This window comes from Leptonychotes weddellii, chromosome 9 (genome assembly GCF_054177405.1).
Source record: "Leptonychotes weddellii isolate Sample4059 chromosome 9, ASM5417740v2, whole genome shotgun sequence".
NCBI lineage: Eukaryota > Metazoa > Chordata > Mammalia > Carnivora > Phocidae > Leptonychotes > Leptonychotes weddellii.
In genome coordinates this window covers 63,940,252-63,963,192 of record NC_138377.1, presented here as the reverse complement: position 1 = coordinate 63,963,192, position 22,941 = coordinate 63,940,252, and the positions used below count along the sequence as shown (strand labels likewise).

General features: G+C 47.6%; 2 protein-coding genes, 1 long non-coding RNA gene and 1 other non-coding gene across 10 annotated transcripts in view; 1 reads left to right on the top strand and 3 right to left on the bottom strand.

Moving 5' to 3' along the window:
- Nucleotides 1–232: 232 nt before the first annotated feature.
- On the bottom strand, nt 233–3,338 carry SDR39U1 (short chain dehydrogenase/reductase family 39U member 1). Of its 6 annotated transcripts, XM_081830674.1 has the most exons (7): nt 3,223–3,338; nt 2,807–2,913; nt 2,627–2,709; nt 2,248–2,272; nt 1,467–1,599; nt 1,241–1,384; nt 233–992 (listed from the first exon to the last, which is right to left on the bottom strand). In XM_081830674.1, exons 1-7 carry the CDS (start codon nt 3,236–3,238, stop codon nt 580–582), a joined length of 921 nt encoding a protein of 306 aa, XP_081686800.1. In that variant the 5' UTR covers nt 3,239–3,338; the 3' UTR covers nt 233–579. The 6 variants fall into 6 exon arrangements, with proteins under 6 accessions (XP_081686800.1, XP_030890658.1, XP_006739642.1 ...); XM_031034798.2 differs by lacking the exon at nt 1,467–1,599 and having other exon boundaries at nt 1,241–1,387; nt 2,151–2,272; XM_006739579.3 differs by lacking the exon at nt 1,467–1,599 and having other exon boundaries at nt 2,151–2,272.
- A 559-nt stretch (nt 3,339–3,897) lies between these two features.
- On the bottom strand, nt 3,898–4,002 carry LOC115943051 (U6 spliceosomal RNA). The gene has a single exon (XR_004077652.1). It is a non-coding gene; the product is annotated as a U6 spliceosomal RNA (small nuclear RNA).
- Nucleotides 4,003–17,152: 13,150 nt separating this feature from the next.
- Nucleotides 17,153–19,999, bottom strand: LOC102748511 (chymase). 2 transcript variants are annotated; one of them, XM_006748253.3, is made up of 5 exons: nt 19,930–19,999; nt 19,143–19,293; nt 18,280–18,415; nt 17,775–18,029; nt 17,153–17,385 (listed from the first exon to the last, which is right to left on the bottom strand). In XM_006748253.3, the coding sequence occupies exons 1-5, from the start codon at nt 19,997–19,999 to the stop codon at nt 17,254–17,256; spliced, it is 744 nt and encodes a 247-aa protein (XP_006748316.3). In that variant the 3' UTR covers nt 17,153–17,253. The 2 variants fall into 2 exon arrangements, with proteins under 2 accessions (XP_006748316.3, XP_081685810.1); XM_081829684.1 differs by lacking the exon at nt 19,930–19,999 and having other exon boundaries at nt 19,143–19,845.
- Nucleotides 20,000–20,982: 983 nt separating this feature from the next.
- LOC145723463 (uncharacterized) overlaps nt 20,983–22,941 on the top strand; it is a 68,305-nt gene continuing 66,346 nt past the window's right edge. The window contains exon 1 of the long non-coding RNA XR_014148543.1: nt 20,983–21,326. This is a non-coding gene — a long non-coding RNA (uncharacterized LOC145723463). The remainder of the gene's footprint in view (nt 21,327–22,941) is intronic.

Here is a 22,941-nt window from a genome sequence, read left to right as displayed (position 1 = left end):
AGGATGACCACAGAACCCACTGTTAATGGATCATCATTTCTCTCATTTTCTAGTCTCCACCTTTATTATAACCTCATGCCCCAGATTTGTTACCAGTTTGGCAATGGAGGGACCAAGAAGGGAGATGTTGCCCATTATAACGTTCAAAGCCCCACATAGGGGAAAGAGTCATCTGGCATTTTCTCGGACATAAACTCCAGGAGAATCTAGGCCAAAGGAGCAAACCAAAGCCTGCGAGATAATTTATCTTTATTGCCTCAATAGCAGAGCATTCTACACAACATAAAGGATACCAGGGACAGTAACGGAACACGTAGGGAAACCAAACTTGGAAATTCTTTTACAAGGAGTTGAAGAGGTTAAGGACCCAACTTGATGAGACTCCAACCTTGACACTGTGGACAGTCTCTCAGTTAAATAAGGTGGAGCAACAGAACAAAGAGAAGGAGGGCAGGGAGAGGAATCCCTAAGAACCAGATGGTTTCAGGTCTCAGAGGAGTACCCGAGCCTATTCACAGTCTCTAACCAGGAAGCCTCTGTAGAGGGGCAGGCCTCAGGCCCTGCCAGGAGCCTCTCTGCTTAGGCTACGACTTCCTTCAACGCAGCCCCTAACTCTGGGAAGGAATACTGGTAGCCCGTGGCCAGTGTCCGCCGTGGGACCACCTTCTGGCCCTCCAGCAGCATGACTGCACGCTCTCGTCCAAAGACCGCTTGCACTACCACGCTGGGGAGAGGCATGAAGGCTGGGCGGCCCAGGGCGGCGCCGAAGGCCTTGGCAAACTCAGCATTTGTAGTGGTGGGGGCTGGAGCCACTCCATTCAGGACCCCCTGCACGTGGCTTGCTTCAGCGGCATGGGTCAGGATTCCTGCCAGGTCCCTGATATGAATCCAGGGGAAGAACTGGTGGCCTGGGCCGATGGGGCCCCCCAGACCCAGGCGGAAGGGCAGCAGCATGTGTCCGATGGCACCACCCCCACGGCCCAGCACAACCCCTAGAGCAGGGAAGAAGGACAGCACGGGAGGCTCCTCAACCTCCAGGCTGTTCCACTGTTCCTCCCGGTCTCCCCGTCCCCATGCCAACTTAGCTCTCTCTGGGGCTTCGAGTCCTCCCACCTGCAGGCTGGCCAGAAATGGCAGCCTCCTCTCACACTCTGGATGCTCAGCTCCCCTGACTCTCCCAGGCCCCCAGCCCAGGGAAGACATTCCAACCCTGTCTGATACCCAAGCCCCTGGTTCTCACCTGCGCGCACCACCACCTGGCGTGTAGACTCTCCAGGAAGCCTGGCTGCAGCTTCCCATTTGGTTACCAGGTTGGAGAAAAAGTCAAAATCCCCTCCTGGGCTGTCCTCATCATACTCTGCAGTCAGGCTGGGCTGGTAGTAAGCTGCTGGTGGAACAGCACTGGTTTGCCCCAGTGTCCTTGGTCCTGCCTGGCCCTTGGCACCCAACGTTCCCTTTGGTCTCACCCTCCCCAGCCCCTGGGATCTTCCCATGGGAAGACAGAGCCATAGCTATTTTCCCTTTGAGCTGCTCCATGGGTTGACCCGTTGCTGCCCTGGGGTAACTTACCTTTAATTGCAGGCCTAAGTTGAGAGGCTGCTAGAGTGTAGTGGTTAAGAGCAAAGACTTGGGGGCCAGGCTGCCTGAGATCTACTCTTAGCTCCACCATTTATTAAGCCTGTGACTTCAGGCAAGTTATATAAGCTCTCTGTTGGCATCTTTAAAATGGGAATCATTTTCTAGCGTTCCTGTGAGGATTAAATGCTGTAATACGTGTAAAACACTTGGAGTAGCAGCTGACATATGTTCTATAGTTGTTTGCAATTATCCCGTCCCAATGGTGAAATACAAGAATGAGGAATTCTGTTCCTAAAGAACTGTGCCGTGACAAGCAAGGGACTTGGGAGTAGGTGGGACTTTTCCTGGCATCAGGAGCAGTGCCACTATCCCCTCTTCCTCTAGGGATCCCCATTTCTCAGTGAAAGTACACAAAGGTCAGAAGAAATATGCATGGATGGAGGGCCTAGGAAGTTCTGTATTTGGAAAAGACCAGCGCTCTGGTGCATGTAGAGCTAGAAGGGCCTGAGCTTGCCCCTCACTGCAACCTCTCTTCCTCTGGCTAATATAAAGGGTGGTGATTTGGGACATACCTACACCAGTGACTAAGACCCAGGCCTGGGGGGGTTGTGGGGCCTTGTTGATGGCTCTAGCCAGTATCTGGGTGGTCTCCAAGCGGCTGCTGAGAACCTCTTTTTGGAAGGTTTCATTCCACCTGCAGGAGAAACAAAAAGGAAATGAGCCACAAACATACCCCTTTCTCTTTCCCTGGGGCTCATCCAGACCCATTTCTAGCAAAACCTTGCATTGTGGTTTAGAGAAGTGGTCCATCTTTCCTGGAGAAAGAAAAGGCACATATTTTGGGCATCCTGAGTTATAAGTGAGGATGAAAGTCAACGGCTGAGAGGGCAGAAGGGCAGGTGGGTGTGCAGGGAGGAGTGGGGCAGGATGAGTAGTTTGGGATTGGAGTTTAGTTCTCCATCTGGACATCTCCATTCTCCACAGCTCATCAGGGTCACACCGTCCTCCCTCTGCTCTGAAGGCTATCAGCTTCAGGGCCGTGGCTGACCTTCGGAGAGGGTTGAGGATGTTCTCTCCCGCCAGGTTGACAGCGGCATCGCAGCGGGGCAGCCCCGACTTAGCAAGTTCATCCTGTCAGAGAAAACACAGTGCTGGGGGGTGGGTGTGGGGGCTCGCCCTGCGCCGCCAAACCAGACCGTCCCCCAGAGCTTCCCGAGGATGGACATACCCACGTGATCCGATCGGGCCCCGGTTTTCGGGAGACCAACGTCACTTCGTGGCCCCTGGCTTTCAGCAACTGGGTTAGGGCTGTCCCAATGAAGCCCGTCCCGCCACCTGGCCAGAAAATACGAGGTATTTATCCTCTCGAGGTCGCCTTCCATCCCCGCTTGTGGCCCCCTCCTCTGCTGCCATCCCATCTGACTTCAGACTTTTGCCCTCCTTCTCGCCCCCTCCCCGCGATGCAGAGGTGACACAGGTCACAGGGACTGGGGAGTTTCGGCTTCCTGGGGTAGGAGGCCAAGGCTGCACGATCACCTGTGCACGTTTCACTGCCCTCCCTCAGAAACTGCCTCCCACCTCTCAAGCTTTGTTTCAACCTTTCCATAAGCCCGCCCCCGACTCTCCCTTTCTGCCCTCCCTCACCCACAAGCACCCGCATAGCGACCAGGACCTAACGCGCTTGCGCAAGATTTGGCGGCGGCAGTGGGGGAGCCCAATCTTGGAAGCGACTACGTCCTCTGTGCGCATGCGTATTTCGGGAAGCGCGCTCCAATGGGGGGGCGGGCAGGATGGAGACTGGGCGTGGCCCTGCCTGGCGACCCGGAAGAATTCATAGAGAAGGCCGTATATTTCATTGCAAGGAGTGGCGGGGACGGGCGGGGGGCGGTGGACATAGACCGAATGGGCGGGGAAAGAACGGAAGAAGGCCGAGGAAGGAAGGCTTTAATGCTGAAACAAACCAAAACAAAACTCCAACCCCCCAAAACCCCTTGACCGAAAGCCTGTAGGTACTCAAACCGCGGAAATTTGGACGTCCATTCAGCCTGGTGGATCAGTAGTAATAGTAGCAAGAGAATTCGTCTACCCGTACTATGTGGATTTCTTTCGACCCGGCCTCTTTTCTTTTCCCTCTTCCGGTTCCTTCCTGTATTCTTTAGAACATTATAAAGTTCCCCTCCTTTTAAAATAACACATCTCCAGCCCTTTTCTTCGAATGCTAAGGCCCTCTCTCTGTCGTCGCCTGCATAGCCAAACTTCTCAAAGGAGTGGTGTCCATTTTCTATTCCCTAATTCACTCCCGTCTTTTTTTTTTTTTTTTTAAATATGGAATGCTTTGCGAATTTGCGTGTCATCCTTGCGTAGGGGACATACTAATCTCTGTATCCTTCCAATTTTAGTATATGTGCTGGGCAAAGCGAGCACCGCTCCTGCCTTTATTATTCATTGACTCTCGCCAAGATCACCAATTTCCCGTGTCACCAAAACGAATGCCCAGTCATTTTTCTTGACTTCTGTTTCACTGGACACTTGCTGGACACTTCCTCCCTTTGGAAATGCTCATCTCTTGGCCTCAGTGAAAGCCACAGCTCTCTTCTGGGTCTTTCTACTGTCTTTTTTCAGTTTCTGTTGCTTCCTTCACCTCCTCTGAGGTCTTAAAATGTTGGTATTTCTCGAAGCTGGGTCCTAAGACCTTTCTCTCTTCCCTCTGCACTTTGTTCCAAGTATCTATGTTGGTGAATTTGAGTCTGGACACCTGGTTCCTGGACCTGCTTTGAAAGCATAAGCAGAACTATAGTTGTGTTAGTTGCATTATTAACTTAGGTCTACCTTCTGTTTTGTTCCCTACTTATGTTTTAGCACCTCTTATCAATCATGAACTTTGCCTTTTCCACCCCATCCCTGTTTACCCACTGACTGTAGAAAACTAATGAGGGCTGGACAGAAACATTTGTCTTGAAATTATCTGATATACCATGTCCTGACTGACCCCTCATTCTCTGGAAAAAATGCATACCTCCAGATTGCCCCCTTTCAGGTTTTCAAGAAACCTCTCACCTTCCTCTCACATACTCACCTCCTTCTCCAAACATATGTAAGCTGTCCCTAGGTTCAACAGGACAAGGCAGTTTTGGAAATGGCTGCTCTTCTGATAATAGAACTTTCTTTGCTTCAAAACTGGTGTCTCAGACATTGGCTTCAGGTGCACCGACAAGTTTGAATTTCGGTAACAAATTTAGTTACCAGTTTTTCAGAGACTTCCTAGTATCCTATGCAACCTGAATCTTTCCTCTGACCTCCTAACCCCTATTAAAACTTCCTACTAGACATCTCTTTTTGGATGTCTGAAACCTTGTTGATTTTACTTACTAAATATCTCCCAGATCCATCTATTTCTGTTTATCTCTGCTACCACCACTCTTCTTTAAGTTATTATCCTCTTTTGTGTAAATTTCTGCAGTAGTCTCCTAGTAGGTCTCCCTGCTTCTGTGTGTTTCTCTTCTCCAAACTGTTCCACATGTTGCAAACTGAATGATTTAAAAACTTGTGGGAAGAACACTATGGTGGCATATATCTCCTAAAAAAAAACCCCTCCCACTGCAAATTTCCTGGATATGCTGGGTAAAGTTTAACACATCTCCATTTAACTGCATTGTGAAGGTAACTAGAAAATAAAGGAAATCCTCAGAGACCAAAAACAAAGGTTTTTGAGGTTACCTTGTGGTTGGTTTAAGTCTCAGTAACCCAGAGGCTTGGGTGACAGCAGATGATGCTTGGGACCCCTGCATAAAGCTCTTGGTGGGCTATGTCCTGAGGAAGAGGGGGGGGCAGGCTCAGTTCCAGGACCCTGGGATCATGACCTGAGCCGAAGGCAGACCCTTAACCACCAGAGCCAGCCAGCTGCCCTGATTCGAACTCTTCTATTTGGAATCTCAGAAGAGAGGGGACAGAGGAGGGGACATGGAAAATATTTATAGAGATAATAGCTGATTACTTTTCCAAATTAATGAAAGATATGAATACTCAGATTCAATAAGGAAAATGAATCTCAAGTAGAATAAATAAAAAGAAATCCATACATAGTCACACCATATTTAAAGTATAAAAACAAAGACAAAGAAGAGGTATTAAAATAGGGCAGAAGTAAAAGACAGATTATCTATAAAGAAATAACAGTTAAATGGACAACAGATACCTTCACTACAACAATATAAGCCAGTGGAGTAATACAATAAAACCTTCAAATGTGAAGAGAAAATAATTTTGCCATCCTAGAACTGTTTACAAACCGGCATTCAAGAATGAAGGTAAACCAAGGATAGTTTTAGACAAGACAAAAAAGAGAGCATTTACTATCATCAGACTTACAAATTTTGTCAGGAAAAAAGAGACTGATTTCAAAAGGAAGGTGTGAGATACAAGAGAATAATGATCCAAATGTTGGTAAACAAATGGGTAAATATAAACAAATATTGGCCATATAAAGCACCACAATAATATTTGATTTGTGGGTAAAAATTGAAGCAGAACTAAAATCTGAGTCAGCAATAATGGAGCTGGAGCTGAGTTGCTGGGGAAGGATAACAATGCTGAATAATAAACTTTGTGACATAAACATTTGAAAAATGTACTATTACATATTAGAAATAAAATGTGCACTTCCAAGTCAGTAGAAACAATAATCGAATCAATTCAAAAAAAGTTATCAAGAAATAATAAAAAAAAGAAAGTTTAGACAAAATTGGAAAGCTCAAAATAAGATAATAGGAATAATCAGTATCCATAGTACATTTAAACAGACTAAGAAATTGAATTAACTAGATGCACTGGAATTACAAATTTCACCATGGGTGAATCTTACAACTATAATGTTAAAATGAAAAAGAACTTGCAGGAAAGTAATTGCAATATGGTACTATTTATTTTAAGATTAAATATAGGCAAAATAATGCACTTTTTATTGAGGAGACAGATTTGCAGTTAAAGTAAAAAGGAATGCATGGGAGTGAAAATGAAAAAAAAACCTCAGGATAGCATTTACCTGTGGGGGTGAGCAGAAAAGCAGTCCAGGAGGAGTACTGGGGAGACTGACTTCTTATTTCTTAGGTGAGGTAGCGGGTACGTGGGCATTCATTTTGTTTTTCTTTGTCTGAAATAAATAAGAATATGTAGTTGTTTGAAAGTTTATAGTCCATCTCAGATGTGCAGAAACAGAACTTTTTTTTTAATTTTAATTTTTAAAAAAGATTTTATTTATTTATTTGAAGTGGGGGAGAAAGAGAGAGCGCGAGTGAGCACGAGCATAGCAAGGGGAGAAGCAGAGGGAGAGGGAGAAGCAGACTCCCTGCTGAGCGCAGAGCCTGTCACTGACTTGGGGCTGACGCAGGGCTCGATCCCAGGACCCTGAGATCATGACCTGAGCTGGAGTCAGACACTTAACCAACTGCGCCACCCAGGAGCCCCAGAACTTTATTACTTATAGTTGAACACAACTTGCTCATGAACGCTTCTCTTTGGCAGTGGAATAAACTTAAACTCAACCAACCAAAGTAACTTTCTCATTTCTAGTTTAAAAGTTCTCAGTTCACTCAGTTTTCTGTGAGTAAATTCTCAGTCTTTCAGAGTACCTCATCTGTCTTCTCCCTTCCCTCTCCCCGCTGGACACCTGGGGGTAGGAGATCTTTGGTCCAGGCACTGCCATCCTGTGCGGAAGAATCTCTTCTTGTTCGGCCTTTGCATGTTGCCAGCTATTGGCTGAGACATGGCTGGTTAGGCCAGGCCTCTGGGCATGGTGTTTGGATACAAACTCCCAAGCTTCTGAGTGTTATATCTTCTATCTATGATACCCATGGTCTGGAGTGTCTCCTAGGAGAGTGAGGAACTCTCAGCTTGTCTTCTGGCCAACAGCATGCAATGTACGGGGCTTGGTAAGTCTCCCCTTAGGCTCATCTCTTCGTTATTTGCCATAATCATTACTGCCCAAGCATCTCGCTGCAGTCTAGCACTGTTAGTTACATACTGCTGTTAACAAATTATCTCAAAACTTAGTGGTTTAAGGGGTGCCTGGCTGGCTCAGTTGGTAGAGTGTGTGACTCTTGATCTCTCGGGCTTGTAAGTTTGAGTCCATGTTGGGTGGAGAGATGACTTAAAAAAATAAAATCTTAAAAAAATAATTAGTGGTTTGAAACAACAATAATAATATTTATTATCTCATACAGTTTCTGTGGGTTAAGAATCTGTGAGCAGCTTAGCTAGGTGGTTCTGGCTCAGGGTCTCTCAAGAGGTTATGGCCAAGATAAGGGTCAGGGCTGCAATCATCTGAAGACATGGAGGATCCTTTCCCAAGGTGGCTCACTCACTTGGCCCTTGGCAGGAGGCTTTCATTTCTTGCTGGCTGTTGATAGAAAACCTCAATTTCTTGCCATGCAGATGTCTCCATAGGGCTGTTAGAGTGTCCTTATGACATGGCAGCTGGCTTCCCTGGAGCTAGTGATCTAAGAGAGTAAGATTGAAGCCTCAATGCCCTTAATGACCCACCTAGACTTGGAGGTTCCGTACAGTTGCTTTGACCATGATCTATTTGTTAGAAGTGAGTCACCAAGTCCAAGTGGAGGGGAATTTGACTCCAGCTTTTGAAGGGAGGGGTGTCGAAGAATTTGTGGACCTATTTTAGGAGCACCACAAGCTCTGTGCTGTAATTAGGACTTCTCTGAGAGGCTCGTAGTCTCTCAGCTATGCTTGGGGATTGGGGCACAATCCTGCTGATTTCAGATGTGTCCTCTACCTCTCTGGGTCCGGTATCTCTCTCCGCCCCTCTAGCTGAGTTCCTTCTCAGAGAAGCCATGCAACATTTATAATCTAGTTTTGACTTCGCCAAATCTCTCTGAGCTCCTTCCCCACGCCCAGGAAAACCTGTGTGATGGGCAACTGCTCTGATGTCATATCCTGTTTCCTTTTTATTCTTTGATTTATAGAACAAACTCTTTGCTCAGTCTTCCAAGATCTGATTTGTTGGAACACCTAAATAATTTCTTCTCTCAACAAAACTTTGCTCTTGCAAGTGAATCTCCTACTTTCCGAACTATTCCAGGCTCTTTTCTATTGTAATTTGGCTTTATTTTCAGGAAGATTTATCCCTTTTATGGCAAGGATGGCTTCTTGGCTCCTAATCCCAGCAAAAATCTCAGAATTGGGGGCACCTGGGTGGCTCAGTCAGTTAAGTATCTGCCTTCGGTTCAGGTCATAATCCCAGGGTCCTGGGATTGAGCCCTGTGTCAGGCTCCCTGCTCAGTGGGAGCAGGGAGCCTTCTTCTCCCACTCCTCCCTGCTTGTGCTCTCTGTCACTATCTCTGTGTCTCTCTCAAATAAATAAAGTCTTTAGAAAAAAAAATCTCAGAATTGACTCTCATTGGACTGATTTGGTTTATGTGTCCATCTCTGAACCAACCACTGTGGTCAAGTATGGAGTGTTCTGACTGGCTAGGCCTGGGACATGTGTCTACTGCTGGACCAGGGTGGGGGGGCCCTGCTCACCGTCCTCCAGTGTGGAACCTCAGCCAGGTTGCTGAGGTATCAAGGGACTCCTCCCCTCTTCAACCACACCCTAGTTATTGACAACCCCTTCTTTCTCTCCTGGCTTTGTCTTTTCTTTTCTTTTCTTTTTTTTTTTAAAGATTTTATTTATTTGAGAGAGAGAATGAGAGAGAGCATGAGAGGGAAGAGGGTCAGAAGGAGAAGCAGACTCCCCGCTGAGCAGGGAGCCCGACGCGGGACTCGATCCCGGGACTCCAGGATCATGACCTGAGCCGAAGGCAGTCGCTTAACCAACTGAGCCACCCAGGCGCCCCCTGGCTTTGTCTTTTCTTACAGTGAGCTGGGGACTGGGCAGAGGAGGTTCTGCTAAATCAGATGCCTTTAGACCATGGATTCAGGAGGGTGGAGTTTCATCAATATCATCATGGAGGTGAGGCAGGAGTTCCTTCCAGACCTTTGTGCCCTGCGTGGGAGGGGATATACATAAGGACAGTGCTAGCTCCCAGCAACCACCTCTTCTCTCCCGGAGGCTGATGGGGAGCAGGTCCTGTCTGAGTGTCCTCAAACTCCCCTCAAACTCCATAAAGTCTTTCTTTTTCTGAGTCCTGGTGATGAGTGGGTTGACTACTCCTTCCTTCTTAGCCTCTCCTTTTACAACTGAACTAGTTAAGTTAAACTGTTTGCAGCTTTCACAGTCCATCTGACACTTGAGCAGCTAAAACATTCAAATCTGAGCCAGACAATAAGACATGAGATATTTCTGTCTGCATCTGGGTGTTGGCGCAAATGCAGCTGGTTTGCCCTTCAGGGAGACAAGGGTCTCTTCTGAGTCTTTAGCAATCACAAGGATCTCATTCATTGAAATGGGACCGTTTCCCCCACAGCTGCTTCCTGAAACAGCAAAAGGAGCTGAGCATGGTCCCTCTGGGTGGTGAAGCCATCACCACAGGGCACGATGGGAAACCAAGACTTAGGGTGGTGTCCTGGCTGCTCCCCTCAGCTTGGGCACAGGACGGGGGGTTTGCTGGTGACAGGCACCTCTGCCCTTCCGCTCTGCCACCTCTAACTGTGTGAATGTCCCCTGCTTCATTTTGTTTGGGCAGATTTTTGCAACTTCTCTCAGGCTCTGGGATGTTACTTGCTAAATGCAATTCACATCATCATCTCACATAGTTTCTTATTAAAATATGGCAGAACCAACCAACCAACCATCCAACCAAGATGTTGATACTGGAGACGCAGCAGATTAAGGATCCTAGAGCCCCCTTCCTCCCTTTAAAGATAATCTCCTCTGACCTCAGATTTTGTGGTGGCAAAAAGCAGTGTTCCCGGAGGCTCACCCTCTGTGGAAATGCCGCTTTTCTCCGGGGGCTCCATCTTCTCCTCTCTTCTCTGCCCCCCATGCAGAGCTCTAGATGCCACCATCTTTAGTCAGACCTCTATCCAGACATCTGTTCCCAGTGGAGCCTTACTCAGGAGCTGATACTGTCTCACCTCCAGCATCAGCCCCATCTCCTGCTCTTGGTCTGGACCTACTGGGAAGACCAAGGGCCCCTGAGATCTGAGTGTAATTTCCAGAGCAGCGAGTGAGAAGTGAAATGAGCTAAGGATTGCCCTCCTATGGGCTCTGCCAGTGCTGGTGTGTGTGTGTATGTGTGTGTGTGTGAGAGAGAGACAGAGACAGAGACAGAGACAGAGACAGAGAGACAGAGAGAAACACACCCACAGAAATCAGCCTTTTGTCAGGCTGAAGGGAAATGTTCAGCATGAACAACAGCTCTTCTTGCACCACCAGAGGCCTCACTAGCCCAGAAATTCCATTTCCTACCCTCTCAAAGGGAGAGCCACCATCTGCAGACAGTTGTCAGCCTTCTTGTTCTGGGCTGTAAAAGGGCCATTGGGGGCTTTTCCTGGGTTTGTTTCCCCCGTGGCCAACAGTGAAGCAAACAGATACAGGTGGGAAAAGCCACGTCAAGTCAGGGGACAGAACGTCCCCCCTATTTCATTGCTGGATCACAGATTACTAAACAGGACATTTGCAACTCTTAGTGGAGTATGAAGAACTTAATGAAGGCTTGTCTGATCAGCAGGGACTTCATGGGAAGGTGATCTATGGGACAGAGTTCCAGAGAAAAAGCAGGAGGTGGGTAGGCAGCTGAGGGTGAAGTGGCCCAGTATGTGAGGAATTTATTAAAAAAATAAATAAATAAAAATAAAGATTTTATTTATTTGACAGAGAGAGACGGAACACAAGCAGGGGGAGTGGGAGAGGGAAAAGCAGGCTTCCTGCGGAGCAGGGAGCCCGACGTGGAGCTCGATTCCAGGACCCTGGGATCATGACCTGAGCTGAAGGCAGACGCTTAACGACTGAGCCACCCAGGCGCCCCTAAATAAAATCTTAAAAAAAAAAAAAAGGACGAAATATGAATCTAAAACCCCAGAGCTCTCTCCACTGTGGGTCACCTGACCAGTCCGAAGAGTAGAGAGAGGTTAGAGCACCTGTTACTTTAATGGGAACTGTGCCACTTGAGGAAGGGGTGGACCATGCTTTGTTAGAGTGGAATTAGAACTGATGTTTTTACCTCGGGTTTGGAACTAAGCTGCAGTATAGACCAGGCCAGATGTGAGCTGCACTTCCTTTACTAATAGTGTTTATGCCCAATTAAATCCAGCATCCTTGGGAGAGAAGGGAGATCACAGATAAAGTAGGAAAATTAATTAATGAACAATTGAAAGGTAAAATATTAAAAGGCAACAACCCTGTAAATTAAGAAAGGAAATGTCTGGATTGATGCTTTCAGGCATTTAAAAAAAAATCCTCATTGGTGATTAACCAGCATAGTCAAAGAGGCTGCTACAGGTAAAAATATGTCTTTAAAAAATATGGTCAGGGGCGCCTGGGTGGTGCAGTTGGTTGGGCACCTGACTCTTGGTTTTGGCTCGGGTTGTGAGTGGTCTCAGGGTCATGAGATCAAGCCCCGTGTGGGCTCCATGCTCAGCGTGGAGTCTGCTTGAGATTCTCTCCCTCTCCGTCTGCCTCTCCCGCTCGTGCTCTCTCTCGTGCTCTCTCTCAAATAAATAAATAAATCTTTAAGGAAAATATGGTCAAATTGGCTGAGTGAGGAAAAAGAGAGGACACTGGATGGCAAGAGTTAGATATCAACTAGAAATAAGGTTACCAAAACAGTGAGAGGGACTGAGAACAACTTAACAACAACAAAAAAATCCAAACTTTTAATTGCCGTGCGTAACACGAATATCACTCAGTGAGTTATCACCGAGTGAGCACATTCCTGTAACTGCTCCCCCAGTCAGGAACAGAACATTACCAGCTCTCCAGAAGGCCCTCATTCCCCAACCACGTGCCTTGTCCTAATTCCTGCCTTGTCCATCCTCAGCAAAGGTAACCGCTACCTTGACTTTGAACACATACATTGGTTTTGTTAGTTTCTGAAATGGACTAACACAATAGGTCTTCTTTTGAGTCTTGCTTTTTGTCTCCTTCTCAATAACATGCTTGTGAAGTTCATCCATGTTATTGGATGTAACAGCAGTTACGTTTTATTGCGGGGTGTGTCCCATGTACTCGTATCATACAGCAGTTGTATTTATTCATTCTACTGTGGATGGGCTTTTGGATTGTTCCCAAGTATCCTGTCATTATGAGCATTCTTGTTCATGCTTTATGATGCAGGTCTTTCTTTTGGCTATATTCCTAGAAGTGGAATTGATAGGTCAGAGGATGTGCATGTTTTGTTTCTCATCGGATGCCGTCGAAGTGGCTGAGTCAGTTTACACGCCCTCCAGCCCCGTAGGAGTGTTTCTGTTGCCCTCCTTGGCGGTACTGATATTATCAGTCCTTATTTGTAGCCATTCTGGTGAGTGTGCAGTGGTATTGCGTTGTGGTTTTAATTTGTATTTTCCTGACAGCAAATGAGGTTGGATGCCTTTCATAATGTTTATTGGCCGTTTGGATATCTTGTTTTGTGAATTTCTTATTCAAGTCTTTTGTGTTTCTATTGGATGGTCTGAATTTTTTCTTATTGCTCGACAGGCATTATTTGTAAGTTCTGCATATGGGATACAAGGATTTTCCTCTACTCGATGGCTTGCTTTTTCATTCTCTTAAAGGTGTCTTTTGATAAACAGAGGTTCTTCTTGTCATCCAATATATCAAATCACTTTTCCTTTGAGACAGTAGTTTGTTTTTTTTTAGATTTTATTTATTTATTTGAAGAGAGAGACACAGCGAGAGAGGGAACACAAGCAGGAGGAGTGGGAGAGGGAGAAGCAGGCTTCCCGCCGAGCAGAGAGCCCGATGCGGGGCTCGATCCCAGTACCCTGGGATCACGACCTGAGCCGAAGGCAGACGCTTAACGACTGAGCCACCCAGGCGCCCCGAGACAGTAGTTCTTAACTGGAGGTAATTTTCATATAAAATACAGGACATCTAGTTAAATCTGAATATCAGATAAACAATGAAACAAATTTAATATATGTATGTCTCAGATAATATTTGGGACACGTACTATTTTGCTGTTGTTGATCTGAGATTCAAGTTTAACTGGGTATTCTGTTTTTTCCCCCTAAATCTGGCAACTGTACCCCAGGGGACATCTGACCGTGCCTTGGAGACATTTTTGGTTGTCATAACTGGGATAGTTTTGGCAGTGGTGGCGACATCTAGTGGGAGGCCTGGGCAGCCCCCATAACAAAAATGTATCCAGTTCATAATGTCGGTAGTGCAAGGTGGAGAAACTTGCTTTTAAGTTAGAGGTTTTTGTGTGCCTTGAAGAAATCGTTCCAAACCCCAAGGTAAAAAGGTACTCTCTTGTCACATTGTCTAGAAGTTGTATTGTTTTACCTGTCATGTGTGGACCACCTGGAATTGATTTTTCTGGGTTTGTGAGATGAGGTCAAATTTCATTTTCCCCACGGATACTCATTTGGCCCAGCAGTACGTACTGAAAGGACTGTCCTTTCCCACTGTCCTGCTGTTGTTACCTTGTCATAGTCCATAGGTGAATGTGTCTCTTTCCAGAGTCTATTCTGTTTCGTTGCTTTAATTGATTGTCTTTTGCCTCAACATCACATTGTACTAACTACAAGAGATTTAATAAATCTTGATTGCTGGGAATATTTTAGTCTGGGTTTTCCCAGAACAGACCCTGATACAAAGATTTGAGTGCAAGGAGTTTATTTGTGATGTGACTGCTGGAAGCATCAACAGGGGAGTAGAGAGAAGTAGAGTAGGGAAGGAAGGAGGGAAAGAAAATACAGGGTGTGTTACTGAGCAGATCAGTGCTGCAGACGCCCGGAGCTTCACGTCACCTGGGACTTTTGGGGGATGGTGTAAGACGTGCCTCAGAGTTGTGTCACCAGCAGAGTGATGACACTGGGTTAATTACCCACCAATTTCCATCCCTGATGGGGTGAGGCCACTTGAGGGGCCGCTTCTCGTCTGCTGTGTGCCCTGGCTGAGCACGCTCCTACACCAGAGAAAGCTTTTAGGGAAAGAGTTGTGGATGACCAGAGTAAGAAGCCTTCTGTGGAAGCGCCCTTCAGCGAGCAGTGATGGAGTAGGGACAGTGTCAGGTCGGGTCCCCTCCTGCCCCACATTGAGTTCATTTCACCTTGGCATTGATTCTTCAAGGGAGTGGTCATTTCAATTTATATAGAAAGTATATATATATATATATATACATTTTTTTTGGTAACTATCTATAAGAGATATTATTATTTAAAAAAAGATTTTATTTATTTATTTTAGAGAGAGAGAGAGAGAAAGAGAGTGAGCAGGAGGGGCAGAGGGAGAGGGAGACAGAGAATCCCAAGCAGACTCTGTGCTGAGCATGGAGCTACATGCGGGTCTTGACACCATGGCTCCGAGATCACAACCTGAGCCAAACCAAGAGTCCCACGCTTAACCGACTGCACCACCCAGGTGCCGCATATAAGGAGACATTATTTTAAGGAACTGGCTCCCACCACCGTGGGAGCTGGCAAGTTTGAAATCTGTAGGTCATGCCAGCAGGCTGAAAATTCAGGTAAGAGTTGATGTTGCAGTCTTGAATCTGAATTCCTCAGGGCAGCCGTCTAGAAACACACAGGTTTTCTCTGTTGCCATCTTGAGAATTCCTTCGTTGGGAACCTGTCTTTGCTCGTAAAGCCTTCACCTGATGGGATGAAGCCCCCCTGCATTATGGAGGTTTACTTAAAGTCTACTGATTTAAAAGATTTTTTAAAAAAGATTTTATTTATTTATTTGAGAGAGAGAGAATGAGACAGAGAGAGAGCATGAGAAGGGGGAGGGTCAGAGGGAGAAGCAGACTCCCCGCTGAGCAGGGAGCCCCATGCCGGACTTGATCCGAGGACTCCAGGATCATGACCTGAGCTGAAAGCAGACGCTTAACGACTGAGCCACCCAGGTGCCCCTAAAAGATTTTTTAAAAAAGGTTTTATTTATTTTAGAGAGAGAGAGAGAGCACAAGCAGGGGAGAGGAGCAGAGGGATAAATAGACTCTTCGCTGAGCAGGCAGCCCAAGGCCGGGCTCGATCCCAGGACCCTGAGAGCATGACCTGAGGGGAAACCAGGAGTCAGACGCCTAACCCACTAAGCCACCCAGGCGCCTCACAGAGTCCACTGACTCAAATGTTAAGCACTTTGTAAGGACAGGCTACAGTCCCTTCAGTGGCAGCTGGTCCTAGGGTCATCATGAGTAGTTGTTTCCCTCCTCTGTCACCTATCCCCCATCCCCCGCCCCGCTCCACTCCATGGCCAGCTCTTCTGTTGGTTTAAATTGTTTACCCAGTAGGGTAAGCCAGACCTTTATCTCTGAGGTTCCTGGGCTTTTTTTTTTAGGGTAGAGTTGCTACAGCTACATGTTTCAGTTGTCACTGGGCATAGAAGCCCCAAGGAGTGCCTCATACTCCCCCTGCCCTTATTATGTGGCAACAACTCTATCTTTGTATAATAATAAAGGTGAGTTATCCATGTCACTGGGGTAAGTTCACTGTTGCCTAGGGATTCACTCACGATCAAGACAGGCTTGACATGACAGTTGGCAGCCATAACTTTAGATTTAGCGGAACCCTTACTATATCCTCCGTTCTGGTGGAAGCAAGTCCCCCAGTCTATCTTCTTTGCATCTCTGATTGAAAGTTCCACAGATGGTAGATCTTCTCCTATTGAGGTGGACTGTGAGGAGGGCCCTATGTGGCACCAACTGCCTTCCCTAGATCGAGTATTTAAACCAGTGGTTCTCACTGAGGATGATTCCTGCTCCCCTGCCCCCTTGGGGACCACTTGGCAATGCCCTGTGAAACTTCTGGTTGGCAAAACTTAGCGGGGAGGGGTGCTACTCTTGGCACCTAGTGGGGAAAGGTCAGGGATGCTCTAAACATCTGACATCTTTGCTTGTGATTCACACTGTTCTTAGTGATTCTGAATATTACTAGAGATAAATCCGAATTGGTATAGAGTAGATGATTATAGCAAGGATCTGGTGTAGCATCTTGTTTAAGTTGGAAATACCGATCCTGCCTCTCCAGGGATTCCCTCTCTCTTCTTCTTCTTCTTCTTTTTTAAGATTTTATTTATTTATTTGACAGAGAGAGACACAGCGAGAGAGGGAACACAAGCAGGGGGAGTGGGAGAGGGAGAAGCAGGCTTCCCGCGGAGCAGGGAGCCCAACACAGGGCTCGATCCCAGGACCCTGGGACCATGACCCGAGCCGAAGGCAGACACCCAACTGACTGAGCCACCCAGGTGCCCCTCCCTCTCTCTTCTTTCTTTCCCTAATTTTTCTTCATTATTTCCTCTCTGTCTCTTACACTCACCCCCCTCCCACATCCCGACTCCTTCCAAAGCTTGCAGGCTGCTTAGGCTGGGGCTGATTGCTCTGTGCCAGGAGAAGGGAGAATCAGAGAGAGGACACATGCTCAAGTCTGGAAGCTGGGTCTTTATTGAGGTTTACTGAGGACTCTGTGAGCTGGAGGAAACTTCTTCGGTGTGAGGGATGTGGTGGGGCCTCAGCAGAGACCAGAGGCAGCTCCGGAGTAAGTGGCACAGAGAGCCTGCTCAGATCTGGCTCCAGATTTCCCCTCGGGCTGGCCTAGGCTCCATCCAGGCTTAATTCTGCTTCAGGACCTCATTGATCCAGGACCGGTAGTGGAGGTTCGGGTGAAGACAGCAGGGGGCTTTGCATTATCCTGTCCATAGGAGACAATGCCCTGGGCCACCCCAGCACACAGAAGAGGGCCCCCTGAATCTCCCTGTGGGAGAGAGAGAGAGCGAGCGAGCACAGAAGGTGAGCAGGGAAGTCATCCACTCCTGCCTGTGGGTCCCAGTTCTGAGTCACAGAGAGACCTCCGGTCAGACCCAGCAGCCCTGGCTTCTCATGAGGTTATACATCTTGGTATGATGCCCCTTTCCCTTTCCTTCTTGCTACCCCTTGTGTGCTGGGCAGCAGCCTGGGAGGGATGGTCAGAGACTGCATGGTGGGGAGGGGGGGATAGATCTGCAGAGGGGCAATTCCAGTTCCTTAGGCCTATGATCTGAAACCCTGCTGCTGGCTGACAGTCTTCCCACCCCATCTCCTTCCAGGAGACATCCTAGAACCCAAACAGAGATTTGTGGAAAAGAACCCATGTCGGAGGGTCACCTTAAATGCAGTTTTTGTCTTCCCGGGATTGCCAACACACAGCTGGGGGTTGTGGTCAAAAGCTAGGTAGTGTCTACAGGCTTGGGGATCCATGAGCCTCAGCTTCACCTCTTGCAGAGTGTCAGAGCCTGCTCCATTCACTTGTCTTCTTCCCCAGCCAGCCACCCGGCACATTCTCCAGGGTGGGATGAAGTTGAACTGGGGTGGAAGGGGGAGTGTCCCCACGGCCAGGGTCAGGTTGGCTTTCTCCTTCAACTGTGAAGGGCATGAAGGGCTGTCAGTGCTAGAAAGGGGTGACGGGGTATCACCGCTTTGGGTGGAAATTTCCTTTGGAGGACATCAGGGGAGGACAGGGCAAACTGTTTCACATTAGAACTACACCCAGTGGGGTGACTTGGTGAGGTTGGAGTCCAGAGGCAGGTTGGGGAAATTTCAGGGCAATGGGGACCTGAAGGAGAAAACTAAGAGAACAGGAAGTGGAGAAGGGGGAAAAAGAAGTTATCACCTTCAGTAGCATTATGTCATGGCGAATAGTAAAGTCATCGTATTTTGGGTGAGGGAATTGTTTTATGACCTCAAGCTTCTGCCACGTGTCTTCTTTCTTTCGTATGTTATGGGCTCCAAGGGTGACCATTATGAACCTGTGGTGAGGGAGAAGGAAAGACAAGGAGAGACAGTGATGGTCTACTGTCTCCTGGGATGTGCCCACTCTGAGGAAAGGGAACTGGAGTCTATCATGGGGGTTACTGGACTCTACCCACCCCCCTTTTCCTGGGCTACTTGTGGCATTTGGGAGCTCAGGTTTCACTCGGGGAACAGGGACATTTCCAGGACCCTCGGGAATTGCTGGGGACTGGGCCGGCCATGGAGGATCCAAGGGACAGGGTTAGCTCTTGCTAATTCAGGGAGCCCTATATGAGGGCCAGCCCTCCGGAGCAAGAGATACCAGAGGAAAGGGGGAGGTGGTGGCGTCCCTGGTAGACCCTGTTCTTTGCCTCCCATGGAAAGGATGGGTCAAGTCCCTGAGAACTAAAGGCCAGTGTTCTTGGAAAGGGCAGAGAGGAAGTGGCCTGGAAAACTGGGTGGGCCCCTGAAAGTCACATATATCATAGGTTGGGGTCGGGGAGAGGGAAGCTACTTTTAAAGGAAGGACACTTGGGTAGGGCCTCCTTTTTCCTTGGTAGATTGCTGAGCTCACAGTGATCGAAGATCAGGGCATCCATCAACTATGGGCCCAATTTCCTTAAATTCAAGTCTTGCTTCTCCCAGGCCCGGGAACCCTCCTCAGGCCACCCAAGCATGTGTCCCTGGCTGCTATGCTGGCTGTTTATCTCCTTTCTGGAGATAAACAGGACCCTGTTGTGTCACCTTCCTGCACAGTGAGCCGCTGTCAGCACGAAGTTCCATCTTATCAGGAAACCACCACAAGACATCAGGTGATTCTGGGGAGTGATGATTTCCAGGTGGGCCATGTAAGGGCGGGAGTGTGGCTTGCACTCTGTGCCCCCGATGATCTCCCCTGGAACAGAGAACCCCCAGGGCCTGAACACGGAGAAACCATAGGCTGGGCTGAAGTTGGGAATCTCATCCTCACTCTGTACTCCCCCCGTCGCCCCCTCTGGTATCTGGTCTCCCCACCCACAACCTCCCATATAAATTCTCGTTCCTTCTTCCAGGTCTAACAGCCCAATCTGGCCGCAGATGCATTCAGGCATTTTTCACCCCGGATTTCCACCGCTCCCATACTGCCCGTGCCTTAATGCTCCTTTGTGACCACGCAGGGCAGGCTCTCCAGGTTCCTGGCTTGACCTTCTCCACAGGTCGTGAGCAGCATCACAGAATGGCCACATTACACGGTAAAATGTAGCCCCGAAGCTCAGAGGATGAAGGGAACATAGGCCCTTCTACTCAGTACCTCACATTATAGCATGAGAAGATGCCCCTCTTCCTCCCACCTGTTGTGGGCTTTCCCTGGTCACTGGGGTTCCTTGTCCCCTGGGGAACTCCCAGAGGCTGCAGAGACTGGGTGGGCGCATCCCAAGTGGAATTCACTCTGGATTCCTGCAGAGAGATCCTGCGACCTTGTTTAAGAGTCAGCTATATTCAGACTAAACTTGTTTTGGGGGCTGATCCTGCCGCTTCCAGAGGGAAGGACCGCAAGACTCAGCAGCTTGAGCTCTGCACCATAGGAGGAGGAGTAGCAGGGTGAGAGGGAGACTGTGCATCTTCTCAGGGAGGCTGCCCCGGGCAGATGCTGCTTCTCTTTTCCGGTCTTGGGTTTTATAACTCCAGCAATGAGCGAAGGGCTGGGCTGGTCACCACAGGAACTGCGTGGTCATGGTTTCTTCTCCCATCCTCAGCCGGCAGTCTGAGCTTTCAACCGTGGTGCCTTATCTGGGGAGCGGGGGTGGAGGGATCATGTCTTTCCCAGGTAGGGCAGTTTGTTAAAGCCTCTTCAGAAACATGGGTTGGGAGAGTCCTTACGCAGAGCATCCAGAAACATATGCACTTTTATGGCCCACAGTAGGAAATGCATTTTGCAGAAGGACCCAATGCACATATACGTGTGCGTGAATACACGAGCACAAACACACACATACAACAATCAGAAGTTTCAGGAAACAGTATTTATCCTGGTCACGGGCAGTACTTTCAGTTTCTAGTCTATTCCGTTCCACTCCATATTAAAATATGAACAGCACCCCACTTAAAGGATAATTACCTGCAGTTTGAAAACCATTGATCTGGATCTCTTATTGGCAGAAGATCCACGGAGAGTAGATGTGGGAAGGGAACAAACCCTACGGTGGGACTTTACATACATTATCACAAGAGCAATTGGGATTGGAATTCGCATTTTTTGAGACAGCCCATGCATCATTTATTGTCCCAACTCTTAGATATATTTGCATGATGACCCTGTGAAGTAGGTATTACTAGCTCAGTTTTATGGATTGGCTATTGAGGCTTATGGTTCAGAAATAGATTTTCCTGATTCCAAATCAGGGGCCCTCTCTGCTCTACCACTGCAGAGAAACAGAGAAATGGAGGCCCACTAATGGGGATGTAGATGGAGTCCTGTCCTGTGGGCCTTCCCCAGTTGGACCCAAAATGGGAGGAGTAAACAAATGAAGCATTTCTAGTTTTCACTCATGTGTGAGAAGTTGAGAGGTAGGTAGTCCAGGGCTAGGGTGGTAGTCCACAGCATCATTAAGGCTCAGGTTCACCAACATCCAGTTTTGTTTCACCTGTACTGGAGGAGGGCAAGAGAATGAAATAGGTACAGCTCTGGTCAGGGGCCAGTTTCGGAAATAAAGAGGGCACTCTCTGTCCACATTTTCTTCCTTGCTCTTTCATGTGTGCATTTGCATATTTGAACCGATTTCCTTTTTCTCTGTCCTCTGCCTTCCTTCTGCTATTTTATATATAGGATGCTGTTGGTGGTGAACCTTCGCTTTAGTCCACAGTTTATAGGATATCAGCTTGGGGATCTGACTAAATTAGAGGTGGAATGGATATCACCTGGAGATCCTGTACTTGAAGCTGAAAGCAGTAAGTGCTGAGACTGGCTTATTTCAGTTCTGGGGAGAGTCGAACCTCATTTTCCTTTGTACAAGAGATAGTGAAGATTACGTTCAATGAGGGCACTTTTGTTTTAGGAAGGTTACTTATGGAGAAGGAGTGTGCGTTCATGTTGGGCAGCCAAGTGATGGACTGTGGTGGACATTTGCCATGTATGTGATGGGTCCTTAGTGTCTTTTGAACACTTTTCCTATATCAGGGGAATTCCCAACCATGATTCTTGCTTTCCTAAGGTGGAATCCGTAAACTTCCTTTCTCAAATTCTCTTGCATCTAGGCCACAATCTTGTGACTGAGACTCTGCCAATCAGATGGGTAGGTGTACAATTTGATTTAGAAGGTGCAACCTGAGGGAGTAGGCACCATGTGGAATTACCTTTTCTAGTGAGGGTGAGTGGCCGAGGGGTCTGGTTTTGGGGGAAAAATTAGTTATGGTTCAGATGTCTGGTGCTGCCTGTGTATAGGGTCTGGGCCAAGCCCATGGGCTGTGAGGCCTTTGTTGACCAATCCTGCGGGGTAGTTCAACATTGTTTCTGGCTACATGGCCTCCATATCTGATTTCACAGCATCTGAGGAAGATACTGACTCTGTATAAGGAAGAATTTACTAATAATCTGTTGTTACAACATGAATGTGCGGGGAGGGGAGTTAAGTGATTTCCCCATTGCTGAAAATAATAAACAGAGGTTGGACAGTCTCGTTTAAGATTCACAGTTAGTGGGAAGGAAAGGGTTGGGCCTGATACAAAAGCATGGCATTTAATGACGGCGGCATTCCTTGGCCACGATGAGGCTGACCAAGGGGTCATCCCTTCTCTGAGTTCCTGAAACATTTATCATCTGCGCCGTGGTTCACTTTGACATTCAAGGTATGCAGCCGGCTTTGCAGTTTGACGGGAGGGCTTGAATCCTGCTTCTGCCACTTAATGATCTGTCCGACCTTAGCAAAGTCCCTTAAGTTCTCAGCCTTAGTATGGCCTCTGTAAAATACGAAGAATGAGGTGAAACAGGGCTTTCAGAGAATTAAATATGGTAGTAAATGAAAAACGCCACAGGGCTGGTCCTTAAGAAATATCGATTTTGGGGCGCCTGGGTGGCTCAGTTGGTTAAGCGACTGCCTTCGGCTCAGGTCATGATCCTGGAGTCCCGGGATCGAGTCCCGCATCGGGCTCCCTGCTCGGCGGGGAGTCTGCTTCTCCCTCTGACCCTCCCCCCTCTCATGTGCTCTCTCTCTCTCATTCTCTCTGTCTCAAATAAATAAATAAAAATCTTAAAAAAAAAAAAAGAAATATCGATTTTGTCCCTTTGTGTTATCTCTCATGCTGCCATGCCATTTGATGGGTTAGTGGTGCCTCTGTCCTCAGGGAGGCTATTTATCTTTTCCTCTGAATCCCCCCTAAACACGCTACAGATGAAGCAGATGTACCAGGCTCCAGTCATGTCTACTTTGTACCAAGTCTTGTTTTATTCTTTGAACTTTGAGCTGCCAGGCTGTTTCTCAACCTTGTTCTTTGAGTGATAGCTGTGGCTTTCTTTCTTTTTTTTTTTTAAAGTATTACTACCTTTTTTTTTTTAAGATTTTTTTTT